At 44.8% G+C, this 21,552-nt stretch overlaps 1 protein-coding gene across 1 annotated transcript in view; it reads left to right on the top strand.

Annotated features, from left to right (window-relative positions):
* Positions 1-10,035: 10,035 nt before the first annotated feature.
* Positions 10,036-21,552, top strand: part of LOC124795628 (dendritic arbor reduction protein 1-like) — a 55,018-nt gene continuing 43,501 nt past the window's right edge. Inside the window, exon 1 of the mRNA XM_047259699.1 lies at positions 10,036-10,145. Coding sequence (XP_047115655.1) covers positions 10,036-10,145 — 110 coding nt within the window. The remainder of the gene's footprint in view (positions 10,146-21,552) is intronic.

Raw genomic sequence — 21,552 nt, 5'->3', positions numbered from 1 at the left:
ACTGACCTAAGGACATCACACACATCGATGACCGAGGCAGGATTCGAATGTGCGACCGTAGCGGTCGCGCGGTTCCAGACTGAAGAGCCTAGAACCGCTCGGCCACAACGGCCAGCGATTACAACAGAAACATGTCGACCCCAGGCCATGGACCGTATCCGGTACATTTAAACCGCATGGGACTAATTAGCGATGAAATATGCGTTTTCGGAGAATCTGGGACACCAGAACATGTCACACTGCTATGCAACACGCTTGCACATGTGAGACCTATACAGAACGACAGTGACATCACCAGAATAATACGTAATCATGATGACTGGAACACAATAAATAGCGTAGCCGATATTGTATGGAACAAATTGCACGGAGAATACAAGCGCCAAAACCCATATAGAAGGAGGCGTAGACAATCACAAACAACACAACAAACCACATGGGAGGACACAAGCACGACCACAGATTCCGAAACCGAGGAAGGAACCAACGCACGAAGTGAACATGACTCAGACGGGATCAACACGTAAGGGAACCAAACCAACAACGCATGACACTGCATGCCACAACACAGTCACAAACAATACTACAGGCAGTAACAATCATAAAACAAACACCGACACCACATACTAAGAGTCTAGTAATAATGTAACGTCACTTGGGAGGAGAAGGCTCGAAGTAACTTTTATTTCGAGGCTCCTACTCCCCAACGACATATTGTATGGTGTTTAAAGTGTACTGCACACAAACAGTATTATTATGTGTAGATTAGTATTATTATGTGTAGATAGAACTATATTCTCTTCTCTAGAATGAATTAATTTTCTAGATCAAATGTATTTTCTGTCTAAAGTATGCACAAAACTAAAAGTGTGGTGTATTAAGTTATTTAAGGAAAAATGCATTCAAGTAGCGATAAACTACACTCTGTTTCTACTAACAAATCTACAAACATAAGTGTATTTCTCATGTAAAGCTAAAATTCATGTATTCCATGTATCAGATGGTCAGTCAGTATTTAATCCGTATAATACCAGGTGTATGTATCTAAGGTATCTCACAGAATGTACCGCAACTACCAACAATAGGAAACACAAACAGCTGCTGAATATCATTTAGTGTCCCGACTTGCAACACTCCCAGTAATATATCAATACACACACACACAATGAACATACATACGCATAAACCATTTCAGATGAGAATAGCTCGAGGTTCTCCAGAGACCTCCTCACCTGAAATAGGTAGAAATAGGCCATTACCAAGCAACATGCTATATAGACTGTATTACACATCCAGATACACTGTATCACTTCCCTCTGCATATTGCAAAACACTTTCACCACACTCATTGTATTACTTTTTTTATTTTTCTTTGAAATCTGCGTTGTATAAGTTATATTCTCATCAACTAGGCAGAAACAAATTATATAGAACCATTTTAACAGCTGTTGAGCACTCAATTTGCTGTAACCTTAGAGAAATTCTTATATATTATGTTCTTTATATTATAAAAACAGCATTAACAACTGTATACCAATAATATTATAATAAGGAGAAGTGTTTGCTGTTGGACTCAGAAGCATCCGTCCTACCTTATAGTTCAAGGCGGTGTGTTACTCTGCACTATTAATGAGATAAATATAAGTACAGTAAATTACTATGCCACGCAGGCATAACATAAATTCAGGGACCTATCATAAACCTGTTTCGTTATCTGCCGCAAAGAACACACTGAACACTCATCAACGTAAAAACGTGTCCCTTCCAAAACGTATTCCCACTTCGTAAGAAGTCACCAACCAAGACAATATGGTGAATAGTGAAAACATTCGCCCAATTTTTCACGTTCTGTGAGCAGCAGGTTTTAATCTAACTTGGTTGTGAACTCTCTCAGCGATACGTACTTAGCACAACTGCTTACATAGAGCGGGTTTGTGGAACGTGACTCTAAATGCAGCCGGTAGAGGAGCAGCCCAGCTTTATAGCCATGCTCACAGCGGGAATTCGCTGTTAATGAGACGGCGGCCTTCCACCACTCAGCGGGAACCTCTTGGCACCCACTGCTGAACATTGCATTCGTTCCCCTGCTAAGTAGCCCATTATAAGGCCCCAGTGACGCAAACCTTTCTAAAGTGCAGACGGCAGTGCGCTAGCTCTCTTGGCTGTCCAGACGTTTGTCCAACTATTAATGCACTCTCGATGCCATGCAAAAACCGCTTTCGACTTGCGTATTGGAGCCCCAAAAAGGAAAATGGCCACAGTGGGATGTTTCCAGTGGTTTAGCTGCAAGGCAACGAATTCTGCGTTCAGCGCCGCCTCTGCTTATTTATCTCCAAAGGTTCTCAGCATGACGGAGTCTTGGCGAGTTTTCGGGACAACTCAGCCACCAAGATGGCGAATATTTGCACTGCCCTCGTAAAAGAAATTCCAACGACGCCTCGGTTGGTGTAAGGAGCGTAAACGACGATTGAACAGTGGGTAAACGTTGTCTGCAGTGACAAATCACGGTACACAATGTGGTGATTCCATGGCAGGGTGTGCGTATGGCGAATGCCCGGTGAACGTCATCTTCCAGCGTGTGTAGTGCCAACAGTAAAAGTCTGAGGGGGTGGTGTTATGGTCTGGTCGTGTTTTTCATGGAGGGGGCTTGCACCCCTTGTTGTTTCGCATGGCACTATCACAGCACAGACCTACAATGATGTTTTAAGTACCTTCTTCGTTCCCACTGTTGAAGAGCAATTCGGGGATGGCGATTGCATCTTTCAACACGATCGAACACCTGTTCATAATGCACGGCCTCTGGCGTAGTTGTTACACGACAATAACATCCCTGTAATGGACTGGCCTGCACAGAGTCCTGACCTGAATCCTATAGAACATCTCTGGCATGTTTTGGAACGCAGACTTCGTGCCAGGCCTCACCGACCGACATCGATACCTCAACTCAGTGCAGTACTCCGTGAAGAATGTGCTGCCATTCCACAAGAAACCTTCCAGCAAAAGAAAGATTCAAATGGCTCTGTGCACTATAGGACTTAACATCTGAGGTCACCAGTCCCATAGAACTAAGAACTACTTAAACCTAACTAACCTAAGGACATCACACACATCCATGCCCGAGGGAGGATTCGAACCTGCGACCCCAGCGGTCGCGCGGTTCCAGACTGTAGCGCCTAGAACCGCTCGGCCACTCCGGCCGGCAAACCTTCCAGCACCTAACTGGACGTATGCCTGCGAGAGTGGAAGCTCTCATCAAGGCTAAGGGTGGGGCAACACCATACTGAATTCCGGTATTAACGATGGAGGGTGCCACGAACTTGTAAGTCATTTTCGGCAAGGTGTACGGACACTTTTCAGTACATAGTGTATCTCCAACAAAGTACGAAGTCCTGCGAAGGGATTCTGCCTGATCTCCCACGTAACGCAACTGTCATGAGTTCCCTTTCTCGACCACACTGTGAAGGCGCAGTGAAGATATCCCTGCACCGTTTTCGATGGGAATTGTTTGATCACTCACAACAGAGACTTTAATTGGCTCCCACAGAGTTTCATCTCTTTTCAGATGAACCGCTGACTATGAAGACAACATTTTGGTGCAGACAATGAGCAGTAGACCAGCGTAGAGAATTGGCGGAAAGCACAGTCGGCTGTCTCCTAAGACTAGGGTATTGTATATTTGGTACGACTCTAAGACAAAGGTCTAAATCAGAACGGCGATTACGCAGAAAACTAGCTGGAGGATGTAGCTAACTGTTGCAAAGAAAACTTCTTTGACTTTCACAGTGGTTTCCACTTCGCGACCATACTTTCCGATTGCACCTCGTTACAAAAAGGTACGGCCAAACTTTCAGGAAACATTCCTCACACACAAAGAAAGAATATATGTTGTGTGGACATGTGTCCGGAAACGCTTACTTTCCATGTTAGAGCTCATTTTATTACTTCTCTTCAAATCACATTAATCATGGAATGGAAACACACAGCAACAGAACATACCAGCGTGACTTCAAACACTTTGTTACAGGAAATGTTCAAAATGTCCTCCGTTAGCGAGGATACATGCATCCACCCTCCGTCGCATGGAATCCCTGATGCGCCGATACAGCCCTGGAGAATGGCGTATTGTATCACAGCCGTCCACAATACGAGCACGAAGAGTCTCTACATTTGGTACCGGGGTTGCGTAGACAAGAGCTTTCAAATGCCCCCATAAATGATAGTCAAGAGGGTTGAGGTCAGGAGAGCGTGGAGGCCATGGAATTGGTCCGCCTCTACCAATCCATCGGTCACCGAATCTGTTGTTGAGACGCGTACGAACACTTCGACTGAAATGTGCAGGAGCTCCATCGTGCATGAACCACATGTTGTGTCGTACTTGTCAATGCACATGTTCTAGTAGCACACGTATAGTATCCCGTATGAAATCATGATAACGTGCTCCATAGAGCGTAGGTGGAATAACATGGGGCCCAATCAAGACATCACCAACAATGCCTGCCCAAACGTTCACAGAAAATCTGTGTTGATGACGTGATTGCACAATTGCGTGCGGATTCTCGTCAGCCCACACATGTGGCGGTGAATCGAGGAAATACGGTGCGTACTGACGAAACTAAAATGTGCTCTAACATGGAAATTAAGCGTTTCCGGACATATGTCCACATAACATCTTTTCTTTATTTCTGTGTGAGGAATGTTTCCTGAAAGTTTGGCCGTGCCTTTTTATAACACCCTGTATAAGCTCCGGGAAGCGTGCAAGGAAAGAGTGTCTCTGTGGCCGATAGTGAACACTATTAGACTTTTGAATTGTTTCTTTCGTATTTGCTCGACCTCGTACTGCCCTGTTAACACTTCTCCTTGGAAGAGACGTAATTGTGCCTGTCTTTCGGAATGCGAGAGGACGCCCTCGGTGAGGGGACCCTGGGGTCGTCGCGGTGTCTGTGGGCGGTCGAGAGCTGCGTGTCTAGCGCCGATCACCCACCTCGGTAATGAGCCACCAGGGCGGGCAGCGGGCCCTGCAGCGGTACAACGGGATCTGCAGTGCGTGGCGTGCCTCTGCAGAAGAGAGGAAAAGGTCGCCCCGCGGGCGAGCGAATACTCGCGCCAAGGTTGATTTCTTCATATCGCCGGGCATAACTAATGCGCCCACCTCGCCGAGCGCTCCAAGTGGGTCACGCACACTCCATCCATTACTACCCGCATTCCCCTTCTCCCTTCTGTCTCTCCGTCGCTGGCAATTAATACGACGTTACTTGCACATTTCTGGGCGCCCGGCTGGTACCGAAAACGGGACAGAGGTCGGCCGAGTTTCGTCCCAAACTGTTTGCCCGCTTGTGCCAGTCGTATATCGCTGTCTTGCGTGTCGACTCGATGGTCATATCTCCTCTAATCCATTCTGTGGTACGGAAGCTACTTGTTAGTCGTCCCCTGCTGGGAGCTATTGGAAAGGAGGGACGAAACGTGTATGAGATACTGACACTTGTTTACTAATTTTATTTATTTATCCGCTTGTTTAGACTCTCTCCTACATCAGTCAATACGTATTACACTTTTTCTGTCTTACTGATATAATAACGAAAACGATCGGAACGCACAAAGGCGAAAGAAAAACGAGAAGATAAAAAGGGAGAGATAAAAAATACAAGGAGTTTTAGTTTTCTGTGGTGCTGAGACTGTTTATGGACTCAGTAAGAAGTATAGAGAGAGCTACTTTTAGCTCGAAAGCAGGGTCATCCCCGTCGTCTCCCTCATCACTGCCTAGATCTGTGCTTTACAGTGACGTCGCTGTCTCCGTTGGCCTACTGATCTGAAATGGCAAGGTGATCCTGCTTTCAGGCATGCGCTGGAAGCGCTATAACCAATTTTTTCCTGTATATCATTAATATATCAGCAATGTTCTAAACTCCCACCTCTTTATGTCTTATTTCATTTTATGGTGACGCGCTGAAATTCATTGAAGTTGCCTTGATTTGTTTGATGTGCACGGATGTTAAATCCCAATTTACACAGTTAAACTTTACGATACGAGATTTGTAGCCCAGATTATGTTGTACGACTTAATCTGAATATTTTGGTACAGGAGTCCTGTGACTCATGATCTGTGAAAACCCAAATGTGTAACCTCCCACACGTCCTTAACAATTTTGTAATCTATATCTTATACAGGGAGCGAAAGGCTATTTACAATTTGTACAGAAACCAGATGACAGTTATAAGAGTCGAGGGGCATGAAAGGGAAGCAGTGGTTGGGAAAGGAGTGAGACAGGGTTGTAGCCTATCCCCGATGTTATTTAATCTGTATATTGAGGAAGCAGTAAAGGAAACAAAAGAAAAATTCGGAGTAGGAATTAAAATCCATGGAGAAGAAATAAAAACTTTGAGGTTCGCCGATGACATTGTAATTTTGTCAGAGACAGCAAAGGAACTGGAAGAGCAGCTGAACGGAATGGACAGTGTCTTGAAAGGAGGATATAAGATGAACATCAACAAAAGCAAAACGAGAAAAACGGAATGCAGTCGAATTAAATCGGGTGATGCTGCGGGAATTAGATTAGGAAATGAGACGCTTAAAGCAGTAAATGAGTTTTGCTATTTGGGGAGCAAAATAACTGATGGTGGTCGAAGTAGAGAGGATATAAAATGTAAACTGGCAATGGCAAGGAAAGCGTTTCTGAAGAAGAGAAATTTGTTAACATCTAGTGTAGATTTAAGTGTCAGGAAGTCGTTTCTGAAAGTATTTGTATGGAGTGCGGCCATGTATGGAAGTGAAACGTGGACGATAAATAGTTTAGACAAGAAGAGAATAGAAGCTTTCGAAATGTGGTGCTACAGAAGAATGCTGAAGACTAGATAGGTAGATCACATAACTAATGAGGAAGTACTGAATAGAATTGGGGAGAAGAGAAGTTTGTGGCACAACTTGACTAGAAGAAGGGATCGGTTGATAGAACATGTTCTGAGGCATCAAGGGATCACAAGTTTAGTATTGAAGGGCAGCGTGGAGGGTAAAAATCGTAGAGGGAGACCAAGAGATGAATGCACTAACCAGATTCTAAAGGATGTATGTTGCAGTAGGAACTGGGAGATGAAGAAGCTTGCACAGGATAGAGTAGCATGGAGAGCTGCACCAAACCAGTCTATGGACTTAATTGCACATCAAGAACACATCTTTTTCGCTGAATAGGTTTTTACTGTGGAGGGGAAAAACGGTCATCAGTTCATCAGTTCGTTTTTGAGGCGGAGGAAAGTTGTAACCTCTGATGTTGCAAGGAAGATCATTCTGAAGTCGAGAGCTTTCAAGACGAAAGGTTTCGTCATGAGAGTCCGGTGAATGTCAGTGACCTGGGTGTGTTGACGGCATATCTTTGAATTTTTTCGGGTGGGGTCACGACACTACATTCGCGTCTCTAGATGTCTCTACGTTGTCCAAAAGCGGCACATGTAAATCTCAACCGGTTTGGCTTTACGACGTTTCGTACCTTTTCATCTGAACATTCCTTGTGTAGCGACGCCACGTTCATCTCACAATTAATGTTTCATATTAATACAACCACATAAGTTGATCTTGACGTAATAAATTATTGTACGGGTGATTTTGCTAAATGGGGACAAAGTGCAGGAAATGATGCCTGAGAGGATACGGAGCAAGAAAGTCCGAATCGGAAAAGCGTTCCAAGGGAGCTACATCAACTTGTAAGGGAAGACAAAAGATCTGTGATCACGCCAGTCGCCGATCGACCTGTGGTAACCCAGACGACCGTCCCATTCTCCATTGTCACTCTCCACATCGCTTACAACGCGTGCACGCCTGATAATCTACCTACTTTCCTCCAAAGCGACAATTTTGTTACTGGCTCGTCGGACAAGGTACCATGATGAGGGGATTTCTGTCATCCTTTACGAAGGACCGTATCGTCTGGCTCCTTCGACAACAGTCACCTGCGGGCTACCGAGAATCCTCATATATGGTGACAGCGAACCATTGGCACCGTTTCAGGGTTTGTGTGAGTGTGTGTGGCCGGAGATCATTACCGACCGCATCGTCGGACAAGTTACCCTCGCGTAATGCCCCACAGCCGAGGCATATTTGCACTTCCTGTGGGTGATACTACTTTCCCTGCTGGAAGACGTGGCTTTGGTAGTATGAAAGATAACGTACAACACGATGGTGTTCCGACTCACTGCCCTCTTAAGTGTGGAGCCAAAACGCTAATACAGACAAGATATCCCCACCTGTCTCGTGTATTCCCATGTATGATTTCAATCAGCACCGTGAAAGATCTCTGCCGCCGGTGTGGCCAAGCGGTCCTAGGCGCTTCACTCTGGAACCGCGAGACTGCTACGGTCGCAGGTTCGAATCCTGCCTCGGGCATGGATGTGTGTGATGTCCTTAGGTTAGTTAGGTTTAAGTAGTTCTGAGTTCTAGGGGACTGATGACCTTAGATGTTAAGTCCCATAGTGCTCAGAACCATTTGAAAAATCTCTAATATTCAGCTTTAAGCGGATGTATCTCCTTAGGTATGCATTTTCGGCCATATGTCTCAGGGACTGTTTTCCTGTAGTTTTTCTCGACTTAGCAAAAAATGGTTCAAATGGCTCTGAGCACTATGGGACTCAATTGCTGTGGCCATAAGTCTCCTAGAACTTAGAACTAGTTAAACGTAACTAACCTAAGGACATCACACACATCCATGCCCGAGGCAGGATTCGAACCTGCGTCCGTAGCGGTCGTGCGGTTCCAGACTGTAGCGCCTTTAACCGCTCGGCCACTCCGGCCGGCCTTAGCAAAATCATCCTGTATAGACGTTTATATGGTCGCATAATACAGTGTGACAATATGTCTCTCCTTAAAAATCTCTGTCTTAACCCAGTCGTGCTGTGGGTACCCGTGTGTGCTCGACGAACCTAATCGAAACCGCACAGCAAAAATTATGAGCAGCGCTGCAAGAAGCAAGGATTAACATCTCTTCAGAAGGAATTAAGAACGTCAAACGGCCTATGCCTCAACATGCTGCTGCAGTTTTGAAGAATTGCAGAGGAGCGACTCGCTATTAACATGGCGTTCATTGCCTTCGAACACTTTTGGTCTCTCAGAGTATATAGCAAAGCTGTAATGAATATTTCGTTAAAAAATGAATATGCGTAGATCTGTAATTAAGCTGGCTAGGTCGCATAAAAAGCAGTACAGCAGGTGACTTTATTGGTCACAAAGTATGCATGCCACTTGTCGGAATTATTACGCCGGCCCGAAGTGGGCGAGCGGCTCTAGGCGCTTCAGTCTGGAACCGCGCGACCGCTACGGTCGCTGGTTCGAATCCTGCCTCGGGCATGGATGTGTGTGATGTCCTTAGGTTGGTTAGGTTTAAGTAGTTCTAAGTTCTTCGGGACTGATGAGCTCAGCTGTTAAGTTCCATAGTTCTCAGAGGCATTTGAACCATTTTTTGAATTATTTCCACCTTCAAGTGCAGAGGTAGCACAAGGACCAGAGAATTAGCAGTTGTGTACGTCTTTCATCTAATGTTACGTGCACACGACTGGTAGCGCTCTGGTAAAAAATGGGGACTTAACATCTGAGGTCATCAGTCCACTAGACTTAGAAGTACTTAAACATAACTAACCTAAGGACAACACACACACACACACATCATTGCCCGCGCTCTGGTCGTTGTGTTACCTTTGCACTTGGATTTATGAAGATGGAAACAATTCCGAAACGCGTCATACATACTTTGTGGTCAGTAAAGTAATTCTTCACCTGCTCTATGACTTTAGATGCCCCTTAGCCAGCTTAACTACAGGTACGCACATTTACTAATACGGTCGCTAGTCTCTTAAAGTGACTTTACGTCACGCCTTTATTATATCGCTCGAAGCAGCCGCCAGAGGCGCTTGTCACAACAGGTGGTTTTAACGCGGGGTACCTGCGAGGCTAGAGGAGGACCCGAGCGACCCCTTCCGTCACGCGGCGACGCTGAACCCCCGAATGCACGACAAAGGATGGTCGCTGGCGGTAATTAAACGCCGCTTGTCATGGAAATGCCGGCGGCGGCGCGTGCCAGATTAAACAATAAGGAGGCCAGGCCGGGCCAGCGGCCTCCATCTGTCCGCCGCGCCGCCGAAACCGCCGCTTATATTCAAATTGGAAAGTCGGCGCGCCTCGGCCCATAAAAATGATATGTGCCGCGCCGCTTGTCACGAACAACGGAAGGGCAGAAGCGAAAAAGAAAGAAAAAAAAGGAAAGGGGAGGGAGAGGAACACGCGTTAGCGGGCTCTTTCACCGCTCTTTTGCACCTATTGCTCTTTTTCTCCGTCGCCGCTCGCGGGCAAGGCACAGCTGCAGTTTGCCGGAACGCAGAGGAAGCCCCGGTCACGACACGGAATTTGCGATCGGGCAGAGACGCCAAACGCTGGCGTAACTGAGCCCGAGCGCTGATAGATGCGATTTTCTCCTAAGCGGCTTACTTCGTACCGGGTGTGGAAAAGTGAACGGCGCCAAACCTGACCAGGTTGGCGTACTTCGGAGACAGCCACGAATACCGCAACCAAAACCCTCGATAACATCAACAACTCGGACCGCTCCTCGTGCAACAGGCGAACAGGAACTCCGCTTTTCAGGTCTGCTAATCCCTTACCTGAATTCCGCAACTTGTCCTCCTTAAAAAATACCGATGCCATAATTACTGATAATTCAATCAGTTACCAAGAAATAACAATATCCTTAAAAAATTATATAATAGACCAACATTTATTATTATAACAATAATAATAATAATAATTTATTTATTTTTAGCACTATTAGCAGTAGTTAAAATCACTGCTGTGGAAATCAAAGTACGATACAGGGCGGTCCATTGATCGTGACCGGGCCAAATATCTCACGAAATAAGCGTCAAACGAAAAAACTACAAAGAACGAAACTCGTCTAGCTTGAAGGGGAAAACCAGATGGCGCTATGGTTGGCCCACTAGATGGCGCTGCCATAGGTCAAACGCATATCAACTGCGTTTTTTAAAATAGGAACCCGCATTTTTTATTACATATTCGTGTAGTACGTAAGGAAATATGAAAGTTCTTGTTGAACCACATATTTCGCTTTGTGATAGATGGCGCTGTAATAGTCACAAACACATTGCTTACAATTTTAGACGAACAGTTGGTAACAAGTAGGTTTTTTAAATTAAAATACAGAACTGAGGTACGTTTGAACATTTTATTTCGGTTGTTCCAATGTGATACATGTACCTTTGTGAACTTATCATTTCTGAGAACGCATGATGCTACAGCGTGATGACCTGTAAATACCACATTATGCAATAAATGCTCAAAATGATGTCCGTCAACCTCAATGCATTTGGCAATACGTGTAACGACATTCCTCTCAACAGCGAGTAGTTCGCCTTCCGTAATGTCCGCACATGCATTGACAATACGCTGACGCATGTTGTCTGGCGTTGTCGGTGGATCACCATACCAAATATCCCTCAACTTTCCCCACAGAAAGAAATCGGGGAAGTCAGATCCGGTGAACATGCGGGCCATGGTATGGTGCTTCGACGACTAATCCACCTGTCATGAAATATGCTATTCAATACCGCTTCAACCGCACGTGAGCTATGTGCCGGACATCCATCATGTTGGAAGCACATCGCCATTCTGTCATCCAATGAAACATCATGTAGTAACATCCCTACAACATTACGCAGGAAATCAGCATACATTGCACCATTTAGATTGCCATCGATAAAATGGGGGCCAATTATCCTTCCTCCCATAATGCCGCACCATTCATTAACCCGCCAAGGTCGCTGATGTTCCACTTGTCGCAGCCATCGTTGATTTTTAGTCGCCCAATAGTGCATATTATGCCAGTTTACGTTACCGCTGTTGGTGAATGACGCTTCGTCGCTAAGTAGAACGCGTGCAAAAAATCTGTCATCGTCCGGTAATTTCTCGTGTGCCCAGTGGCACAACTGTACACGACGTTCCAAATCGTCGATATGCAATTCCTGGTGCATAGAAATATGGTACAGGTGCAATCGATGTTGATGCAGCATTCTCAACATCGACGTTTTTGAGATTCCCGATTCTCGCGCAATTTGTCTGCTACTGATGTGCGGATTAGCCGCGACAGCAGCTAAAACACCTACTTTTGCATCATCATTTGTTACAGGTCGTGGTTGACGTTTCACATGTGGCTGAACACTTTCTGTTTCCATAAATAACGTAACTATCCGGCGATCGATCCGGACACTTGGATGATGTCGTCCAAGATACCGAGCAGCATACATAGCACACGCCCGTTGGGCATCTTGATCACCATAGACATACATCAACACGATATAAACCTTTTCCGCAATTTTTAAACGGTCCATTTTAACACAGGTAATGTATCACGAAGCAAATACCGTCCTCGGTGGTGGAATGTTACGTGGTCACGTACTTATACGTACCACCCTGTATTTGGGCAGACTAGACTTCAGTGCTTTAGAGAATACATGTGCGTCCGAAAGTTTTCATTTTCGTTGTTACCTTTATTTAAATGAACTGAACCTTACATTTAAATTTTTTTGCCATTAACTCGAGAAGAGTTCAAACGAACTTTTCAGTCGCCCAAATAGTGTCTGTACCAAAAACTAACAAAAAAAAGCACAAGTACGTCGCTGTGGCCATCAGTCTGAATTCTTCGGTGCAGAATTCCACTTTAGTTTATCCTGTGCAACCCTCTTCATCTTTGCATAACTACCGCAGCCTGCTTACTGTACTCAAACCTGTGTCTCCCTCAGCAAATTTCACTTCGCCCTCCTCTACTTCCCTCCATTACTGAACATAATACCTCTATAATACAGAACGTGCCCTGTCACCCGATCCCTTCCTTCAGCCATGTTCATCTACATCTACATCTACCTGGATACTCTGCAAATCCCATTTAAGTGCCTGGCAGACGGTTCATCGAACCACCTTCAGAATTCTCTATTATTCCAATCTCGTATAGCGCGCGGAAAGAATGAACACTTACATCTTTCCGTACGAGCTCTGGTTTCCCTTATTTTATCGTGGTGATCGTTCCTCTCTAATTAGGTCGGCGTCAACAAAATATTTTCGCTTTCGGAGGAAAAAGTAGGTGATTGGAATTTCGTGAGAAGATTCCGTCGCAACGAAAAGCGTCTTTCTTTTATTGATTTCCAGCCCAAATCTTGTATCATTTCTGTGACACTCTCTCCCATTTTTCGCAATAATACAAAACGTGCTGCCTTTCTTTGAACTTTTTCGATGTACTCCGTCAGTCCTATCTGGTAAGGATCCCACACCGCGCAGCAGATTTCTAAAAGAGAAAGGACAAGCGTAGTGTTGGCAGTCTCCTTAGTTTAGGTTATACCATAAATTTATTTTTTTCCACAATTTGTTCCAATACCTCCTCATTAGTCTACTTTTTACTTCCGTGCAAAGCAACACTCCAGACAAATACCTTCAAAAAAAGATTGCCTAACACTTAAGTTTATTCACGGTTAGCAAACTCTTCTCTTTAAGAAATGCTTTTCTTCCTGTTGCCAGCCTGCATTTTATATCCTCTCTACTTCAGCCATCATCAGTTACTTTGTTTCCCAGGTAAAAAACCTCTTCAACTGACGTCTGCTCTTGGATAGGGTCCGCCTTTAGCAAAACACAATTTTGTTTTTTAACCAAAACATGTTTCACTGCAGTTGCAGCATCTTTAGTGGGCTTTTATTTTTCATCTGTTAAAGATAAAGGGTGTTCTTTGCTGTTTGTATACAGGTAGCTATTAGTTTTTAAATCGTCATTACAAATATTTGAAGCAACACATAAATTACGAATTCATACCTTTTTAACACATGGTGTGGCTTTTCTGATGTGTTGCGTTTCACACATCAGAAAAACCACACTATCAATAAATTAGAAAGCTCTCTGCAGCGAATGTGTGCTAGTGTTGCTAGTTCTAGAGAAAGTCATTTTTCTGCTTAAGACGTTCGTTTGTTTGGAACATTAATAACACCGAAAAACTGCAAGGACGGTTTCCTGTCTGGAAATGGAGGAAAAAAGGTCCTATGAGCATGTCTCTGGAAATGCATCGTTGCCACGGTAGATAGCACTGACGAATGAAATTTCCTCTGATTACGTGCGTGTGCTCCTCCTGTGTTGCAATCTGTGTGAATGACGCAGCGTACAATAAGCAGCAGATTGGCCCGGTATTCATGTCGGGAGCAAGCCGAGGTGGTGTTTGTGAACGGTCAAGCAGGTGGAAACGATCGAGAGGCAGCACAGCCACACAAAACAAGTACCCTCAGAGACATCGCCCACATCACGCAACATTGCAAGCCCTTTTTGGGCGTCTGTGTGGTCATGAGTCCTTTCAGACAGGCGAACGTACAGGCAGGCGACAGAATGTGCGTACACCAGATTTGGAGGACTAGGTTCTATAGGATACTTAGACAAACACTATTAAATGCTGCAGGCAAGTGTCCCGGCAACCCAACGTACGATTATGTGTATACTACTACTAATCACCTGCAACGAGTGCAAGGATTATCAGCTGCGGATTTCCATCTACGCGAAGGATTTTCTCAATGGTCTGTGCACCAGACCATCACAATTTTGTGATTTCTGTCATCAATCATCTTTACCAACGAAGCAACCTTTACCAGAACTGGCGTCGTCAGTCTGTGTAATCGTCATCCGAGAGCTACATACACGGGACGTGGTCAGAGCAACTTTCATTCGTCATCTCCATCTTCAGGAACAATGATGCATTTCCGGACACATCCCCTTAGGACATTTTCTCCTCCTTTCCAGTCAGGAATCTGTCCCTGCAGCTTGTCGATTTTATTAATGTTCGCTATACATATGGTGTCACAAAGAAACACCGACAAACCTTAGGGACATATTCCTTACACCAAAACGATAAAAAAATGTCTTGTAAACAAGAGCTATAAAGCGTAAAGGGCAAGCCTTAAGAGATACGAGCAATTGTTCACCTTGAATGCTATGAAACACATCTCTTGTACTGCAAGCTATTTGCTCTTCATATTTTTGGAGAAGGTAAGAAAAACTATCTAGCAAATATAGGCTTCAAAATGCATACCTTAAGAGCTATGAGCACTTGTTCGGTAGAAGAGATTTGTTTCACTCTAGCGAAGATGAACAATTGTTCAAATCTGTTAAACAGTGCATTTTAGCCGCCGCCCCCCCCACCAAGTTTTCTAGAATTTTTTTACTTATTTGTGTGTAAGGAACCTATCCCTTAGTTTTTCGCCACCTTTTTGGAACACCCTGTATATGTTCTTCTAACTAAAAAAAAAGAAGTTAAATAATAAAAACTAAAAAATTACAATATGTATGTAAGAAATAAAAACAAACATAGTTCTGTTACCTATGTCCCAGAAAAGTATGTTTACAGCATGTTAAAAGCCTACATCTCATGTTCCTTTCTACCTACACCGACGTGAGGATTCTGGCATTGTGGTGTCAGTATATCAGACATGAAGTTTCTATGAATTTTTGTGTAAAATGTTCAAATTGCGCTCTACATATTTTATAGAAGGCATTTTGATGTATGGCCACCGCAGTTCTGCTAAAAAAAACTATTGCTCTTCATTTAGGTTCAGTATGTCATCAACTGCCAATCTAAAAATGTTCAAAAGGGTGTTTAATTCAGGCCTATAATTAAAAATATCTTAAAAAATGGTTCAAATGGCAGTGGGACTTAACATCTGAGGTAATCAGTCCCCTAGACTTAGAACTACTTAAACCTAACTGACCTAAGGACATCACACATATCCATGCCCCAGGCAGGATTCGAACTTGTGACCGGTCACAGCGGCCGGCCAAAATATCTTAGTATTTGTTAAATTTACCTGCGTTTTTAAATTTTACTTCTTGGTTTTACTTAAACCCGTCACCATTTTTGTAATGCGTTTTACCACTAAGCAAGTTGATGATGTTCGAAGGGAAAAATTACCTAATTTAATGAAATAAGTATTGGTTTCGAAACAATTGTTCATAGTGATGCGTCCGTCCGATGGGGGATATTAAGCTCGGCGTCCCCTCTTTTAGATTTCCACTCACAGATAACAGAACATAGCGGTACACAAGCTGTCGTTGGACTACTTTGCCTGAACAACACACACTTCTTAGTTGCTAAGAGGAAACAAGATGATGAAAATAGGACGCGAAGATTCTTCCAAAAATTTTTCTCATGTAGATTGTTCTCACACATATAAAACAAGCACCTTATAGAGTTTCTTAAAGATACAGGTTTCTTCCATCCCTTACGACAACGTTATTAGATAAAACTTATCGTCTCTAACGTCTTTGCTGTCGACAGCCGATTAGCATTAAGCGAATACAAAATAAAAATAACTTCAGGACGGCGAAGATACAGGTAAAGTGAACCCCATATTAGCAGTCGTGCTAAACGACGCGCGAGAAAGCACCTCCGAATGGGGTCCGCCTTCTCGGGCAGACCATCTTCCTCTGGTTCTGAAACCGGGTGCGTAAGTGACGCCCTGTGTTTAAAACGGACAGCCTCGGTGAAATAAAAACAGAGATTACCTCGGCGGGAACTCGTCCTTGCCGCGATAACTGTCGACCGGTCGGCCGTATTTATTACACAATAAACCAGGGCAACCAGAAGCCGCCGTGGACGTGGAAGCGTCCGGAAGGTGCGCGGCCCGGCAGGAGGGGAAACAACTGCGTGGTCTGGAAACGTGATAGCTGGAGCGCCTGTTTCCAAAACTGGCTGCGTCACCGTGCATCGGGAAACAGCCAAATTAGGTCGGCCGACGGTTAGGTGAAAGGGCCGATGTATAAACAGAAACCTATACAAGATATGAAGAGTGGAGAATCGAGAAGCTTCTCGTTACGAGGAACACACCAAAAATCCAAAAGTGAAGGAGACATGTCTGCTGTCTTCTGATATAACCCAGAACTATACTCTGCCACACACTGTGGAATGCGTGACAGGGTAACTTTTGTGGTACTATTTATAAGGGTCGATCAAAAAGTTTGTTTGATGGCATTGCTGCAGTGTATATGCAAAAGTAGCGGGCATCCGCTGCGGGTATCTAAGCACCGACGTGTAGGCAAGGTATTAAATGGCATTCGTGGTTTTTCGACGTGCATGCGGTAAATACAGTAACGTGAACCATATGAGAAGAAAGTCTTTCGTGATTGCACTGTTGTGTAATACATTCTCGTACTTCCTGCGGCGTCAGTTCAAGATAAAACCTCGAGCTTTCGACGATTTCCACCATCGTCTTCGTCAGGAGCAACTGACAGTCAAAAATGCTGCGGTTTTGGCCTTATATAGCCCAAATACGGGTTCTTATTGGTCGGTCGTTACGTCATTCTGTTGCAGATGGTGTCAAAGTCTGTAGTGGTGGCGCCACTTCTTCCATCGTAGCGTAAACATTGCGAGTATCTCTCTGGCTCTTCGCTGCTTCGAGTACTCGCTTCCATGCACCGCTACGATTACGTCCGCAAAAAAATTGTTCAAATGTGTGTGAAATCTTATGGGACTTAACTGCTAAGATCATCAGTCCCTAAGCTTACACAGCCGGCCGTGGTGGCCAAGCGGTTCTAGGCGCTTCAGTATGGAACCGCGCGACCGCTACTGTCGCAGGTTCGAATCCTGCCTCGGGCATGGATGTGTGTGATGTCCTTAGGTTAGTTAGGTTTAAGTAGTTCTAAGTTCTAGGGGACTGATGACCTCAGCTGTTAAGTCCCATAGTGCTCAGAGCCATTTTTTGAACCTAAGCTTACACACTACTTAACCTAAATTATCCTAAGGACAAACACACACACCCAGGACTCGAACCTCCGCCGAGACCAGTCGCACAGTCTAAGACTGCAGCGCCCTAGACCGCTCGGCTAATCCCGCGTGACATTACATCCGCCGTCACGGTTAAAGGTTTTACCACATATTCTTATTTCTACAGCCTCTTCAGTTATAGAGTCACAGTATGTAGTAGCCTGCGACAAAACTTTTTTTTCGTCAAACAGTATTTTATGTTTGTTTGTGAGGCTGTGCTCAACAACTGCATATTTCTCCAGTTCCCGGTTTTCAGTGCACCATTGATGTTCTGCAAATCGGTTAGAAACTATCTCTTAGCCAACTGTCATTTAGTCAAGATGGTATATCAGTGATGAAACAAAGCAGTAGGCTCTGCCAGAAATATCGACTCTTAGACACTGTGTCTCATAGTGTATTTTAATACGACAGTATGCCATCTTAGACAATTTATAAGACTTAAAACACTTGATAATGGCACACTGAAGCTGAAATCATGATTGTCTAAGTGTAAATGTACCCCTGTAAATAAACAACAGTGTAATGGCGGTACTGACTTTAAAGCTTCCCATATGTAATGTGTTAGGAACAGGACGTGGGCAGAAAAGATCAAACAAGTGATAAGGGTTCAATATGAGCACCGGAGACGTAGACGAGATTCCGTCCAGCGCCAGATTTGCACCTGGTGATCAAAATTGGGACTGATTTTTTCCCAGCCTAAACTGGTACCGCATTAACGCATTTGCATATCTACCAAGTTTCGCTGCCTTATGGTGATTACAGCCGACACTGGATCTCACTGAGTAGCTGCACATTAATTACAACCTCCTGGTACTTACATAAGTACTAGCCCGGTGTATTTCATTCCCCAGATGACGCCTTTCCGGATGGTAAAACACGTTAAGTAGTTGCTAATGCACCGATAAGACTGGCTCTGCTTGCGTTCGAAGTATACACTTCAACAAGAAGTTATGTGGCGATATGCACAGCAAGGAACACTACAATACGAAATATCCCCTGTTGAGCGTGAATGTTGCACTTTATACTTCGGTGCATGTACTTACAGGTTAATTAATCTTGATATACTGTCATAAATAGTTTCCGTCCATGTGTTTGCAATGCGCATTGACCATGCATAAAACAACGACGCTGAGGAAGGAGTTCAACGTTTTACATAACATCAAAATCAGAAGCAGAAGAATTGTCCGATCATAAGAGTAAGATTACACAAAACAGCAGATGCCAGAAAACTGTCATAGGTGCAGGTGAAGGAGGCTTTCGACAAAAGGCTTTGTGCAAATAAATAATGCATTCATAAATTAAGGAACTGGACGCTTTTGAAATGTGGTGCAAGCGATATACATTAATAATAGAATAGAACGATTAACGTAGAAAATGATGCAAACGAAAAAGGTTGACGGAAATTCCTCACCAGAAGAAAGACAGATGAGTGGGACGTCTGCTACAGCACTAGTGAACAGTTTACTCGGCTGAGGAAGTAGCAGTGGAGGGTAAAGATAGTAAAGGCATACGAAGACTAGTATGTGCAAAGAAGACTATAGAGGATGAAGAGTGTAATAGCTAAGTAGAGACGAAAAGTTGACATAAAAGTTTTCTGAGTATGGTACCGCGTCATAATGTAAAAACTACTGCTGCTGGAGGAAAACCAACGTTTCGGCCACGGTTGCATCGTCCTTCTTCTGGGTTTAATGGTGCGTTCTAGCTATGCAGTGTCCTTTATATTTTGTTGTTACTGTTCACTGCGCATGCCATTACGTCATAATTTTAAGAGGTGGTTAGTTTCATTGGTCAGTTAAGGAAGAAGGAGAGGGAACTTTATTTTAATAGATTATTGCGGTGGAGGGAGAACGTAACCTCTGTTGTCTATTGGCTCTTGTGTTTTGTACCATGATTGGTGGTCACCGTCGGATGGGAAGTTGGCTGCTGTTTACGAACTGCTGGCCCTCAGTTCAGCTCCATTACGCCCACGTTGCTAGTTCAGATACGTGGACGACACGTTCGATATATGGCCTCATGGTGAAGCAGAGCTACACAAGTTTCACGAATATTTGAAAAATATGCACGGGAAGATACAGTTCACGCTCGAAGTAGGAAAGAATGGTGCAATTCCATTTCTAGACGTCGAAGTATACAGGAGAACGGAGGGCACACTGGGGCACAGAGTATATCGCTAGCTCACACATACAGGCACGTATCTGCGCGCCCAATCCTACCACCAGTCAGCGCAGAAGAACTCTGTCACCCGTTCTTTGGCAATCCGTGCGCAACGCATAAGTGATGCTCAAAACATAACACCTGAGCTTAAAAGGCTACGCACAACTTCTCTAGCCATTGGCTACAGCCATAAGTTGATCCACACAGCCTTGTCGACGGACACAAGTAAGAAAGAAGTAGACAAACTGGAGCCAACATTGCGCTTACCTTATATGAAAAATGTAACTGACCGAATAGGGAACCATCTTCGCCACGTTGGGGTGCAGCCTGTCTTCTATGGTGGTCGTAGGAACCAGGACGTGCTAGGCTCCACTAAAGACAAGGTGAAAGCATTACACACTGCAGGCGTTTACAAGGTGGAATGCGAATGTGGAGAGGCATACATCGGCGAGACTGGTAGGCCAATAGCAAAGCGCATTCGGGAACACGAGCGCTATATTCGTCTAGGGCAACACAACAAATCCGCAGTGGCATAACATCAGTAAGACTGCAGAAAAGAAATAAAATTCAGCGAAGCCTGTGTGTTGGGCAAGCAGCCAGTTACGACGAAACTAAAAATCAGAGGGGCCATCGAAATACTTAAACACCCTAATATCATGAGCAGGGAGGATGGACTCAGGCTTGCCCCATCTTGGCTGCCAGCAATCAGAGGCCAACAGACCGCACTGTGAACACGAGGCACGAGCACTACCGGCGAGTAACTGCCGCCGTGCGGCCGACGTCCAGCAGTTGGTAAACAGCAGCCAACTTCTCATTCGACGGTGACCACCAATCATGGTACAAAACACAAGAGCCAATAGGCAACAGAGGTTACGTTCTCCCTCCACCGCAATAACCTATTAAAATAAAGTTCCCTCTCCTTGTTCCTTAACTGACCTTGAAACTAACTACCTTTTAAAATTATGACGTGATGGCATGTGCAGTGAACAGTAACAACAACATATAAAGGACACTGCATAGCTAGAACGCAAGGTCGTTCCACTCGCTCCTTCCGGCTGCTGGAATTCTACCTCAACGTCTGCACCCGTCCTGTCCGCCTATCCCCCACCCTCACCTACCTTGGCCTCACCATTGACCGTCACCTCACCTGGATCCCTCATCTCCGCTCCATCCAATCCAAAGCCCACAACCGTCTCCTACTCCTGAAACTCCTCCCTGACCAGACATGGGGGTTGCACCCCTCTACCATCCTCCACACCTACAAATCCTTATTCCGTCCCATCCTCTGTTATGCCAGTCCCGCCTGGATATCTGCCCCCCCCCCCCAAATTCTGTATCCCTCCAGATCATTATGCGTCTTGCACTCCGCCTCGACTTCCGTATATGCCTCCCGTCCCCCACACGGATCCTCTACGACCTCATTCCTTTCCCCATCTGCTCCCATTCCTCGAACATATACGCATACTCTACACTTCCCGCTGCCTTGATCCCCCTCACCCTCTGGTTGCTCTTCTCCTCTCCCATCCCCGCCCCCTGCAACGTCTTCACTGTTGTGTCCCCCCTACCCTCCATC

Source organism: Schistocerca piceifrons, chromosome 4 (assembly GCF_021461385.2).
Source record: "Schistocerca piceifrons isolate TAMUIC-IGC-003096 chromosome 4, iqSchPice1.1, whole genome shotgun sequence".
In the NCBI taxonomy this organism is placed as follows: domain Eukaryota; kingdom Metazoa; phylum Arthropoda; class Insecta; order Orthoptera; family Acrididae; genus Schistocerca; species Schistocerca piceifrons.
The sequence above is the reverse complement of the archived record's forward strand: the minus strand, read 5'-3'. Positions and strand labels throughout refer to the sequence as shown.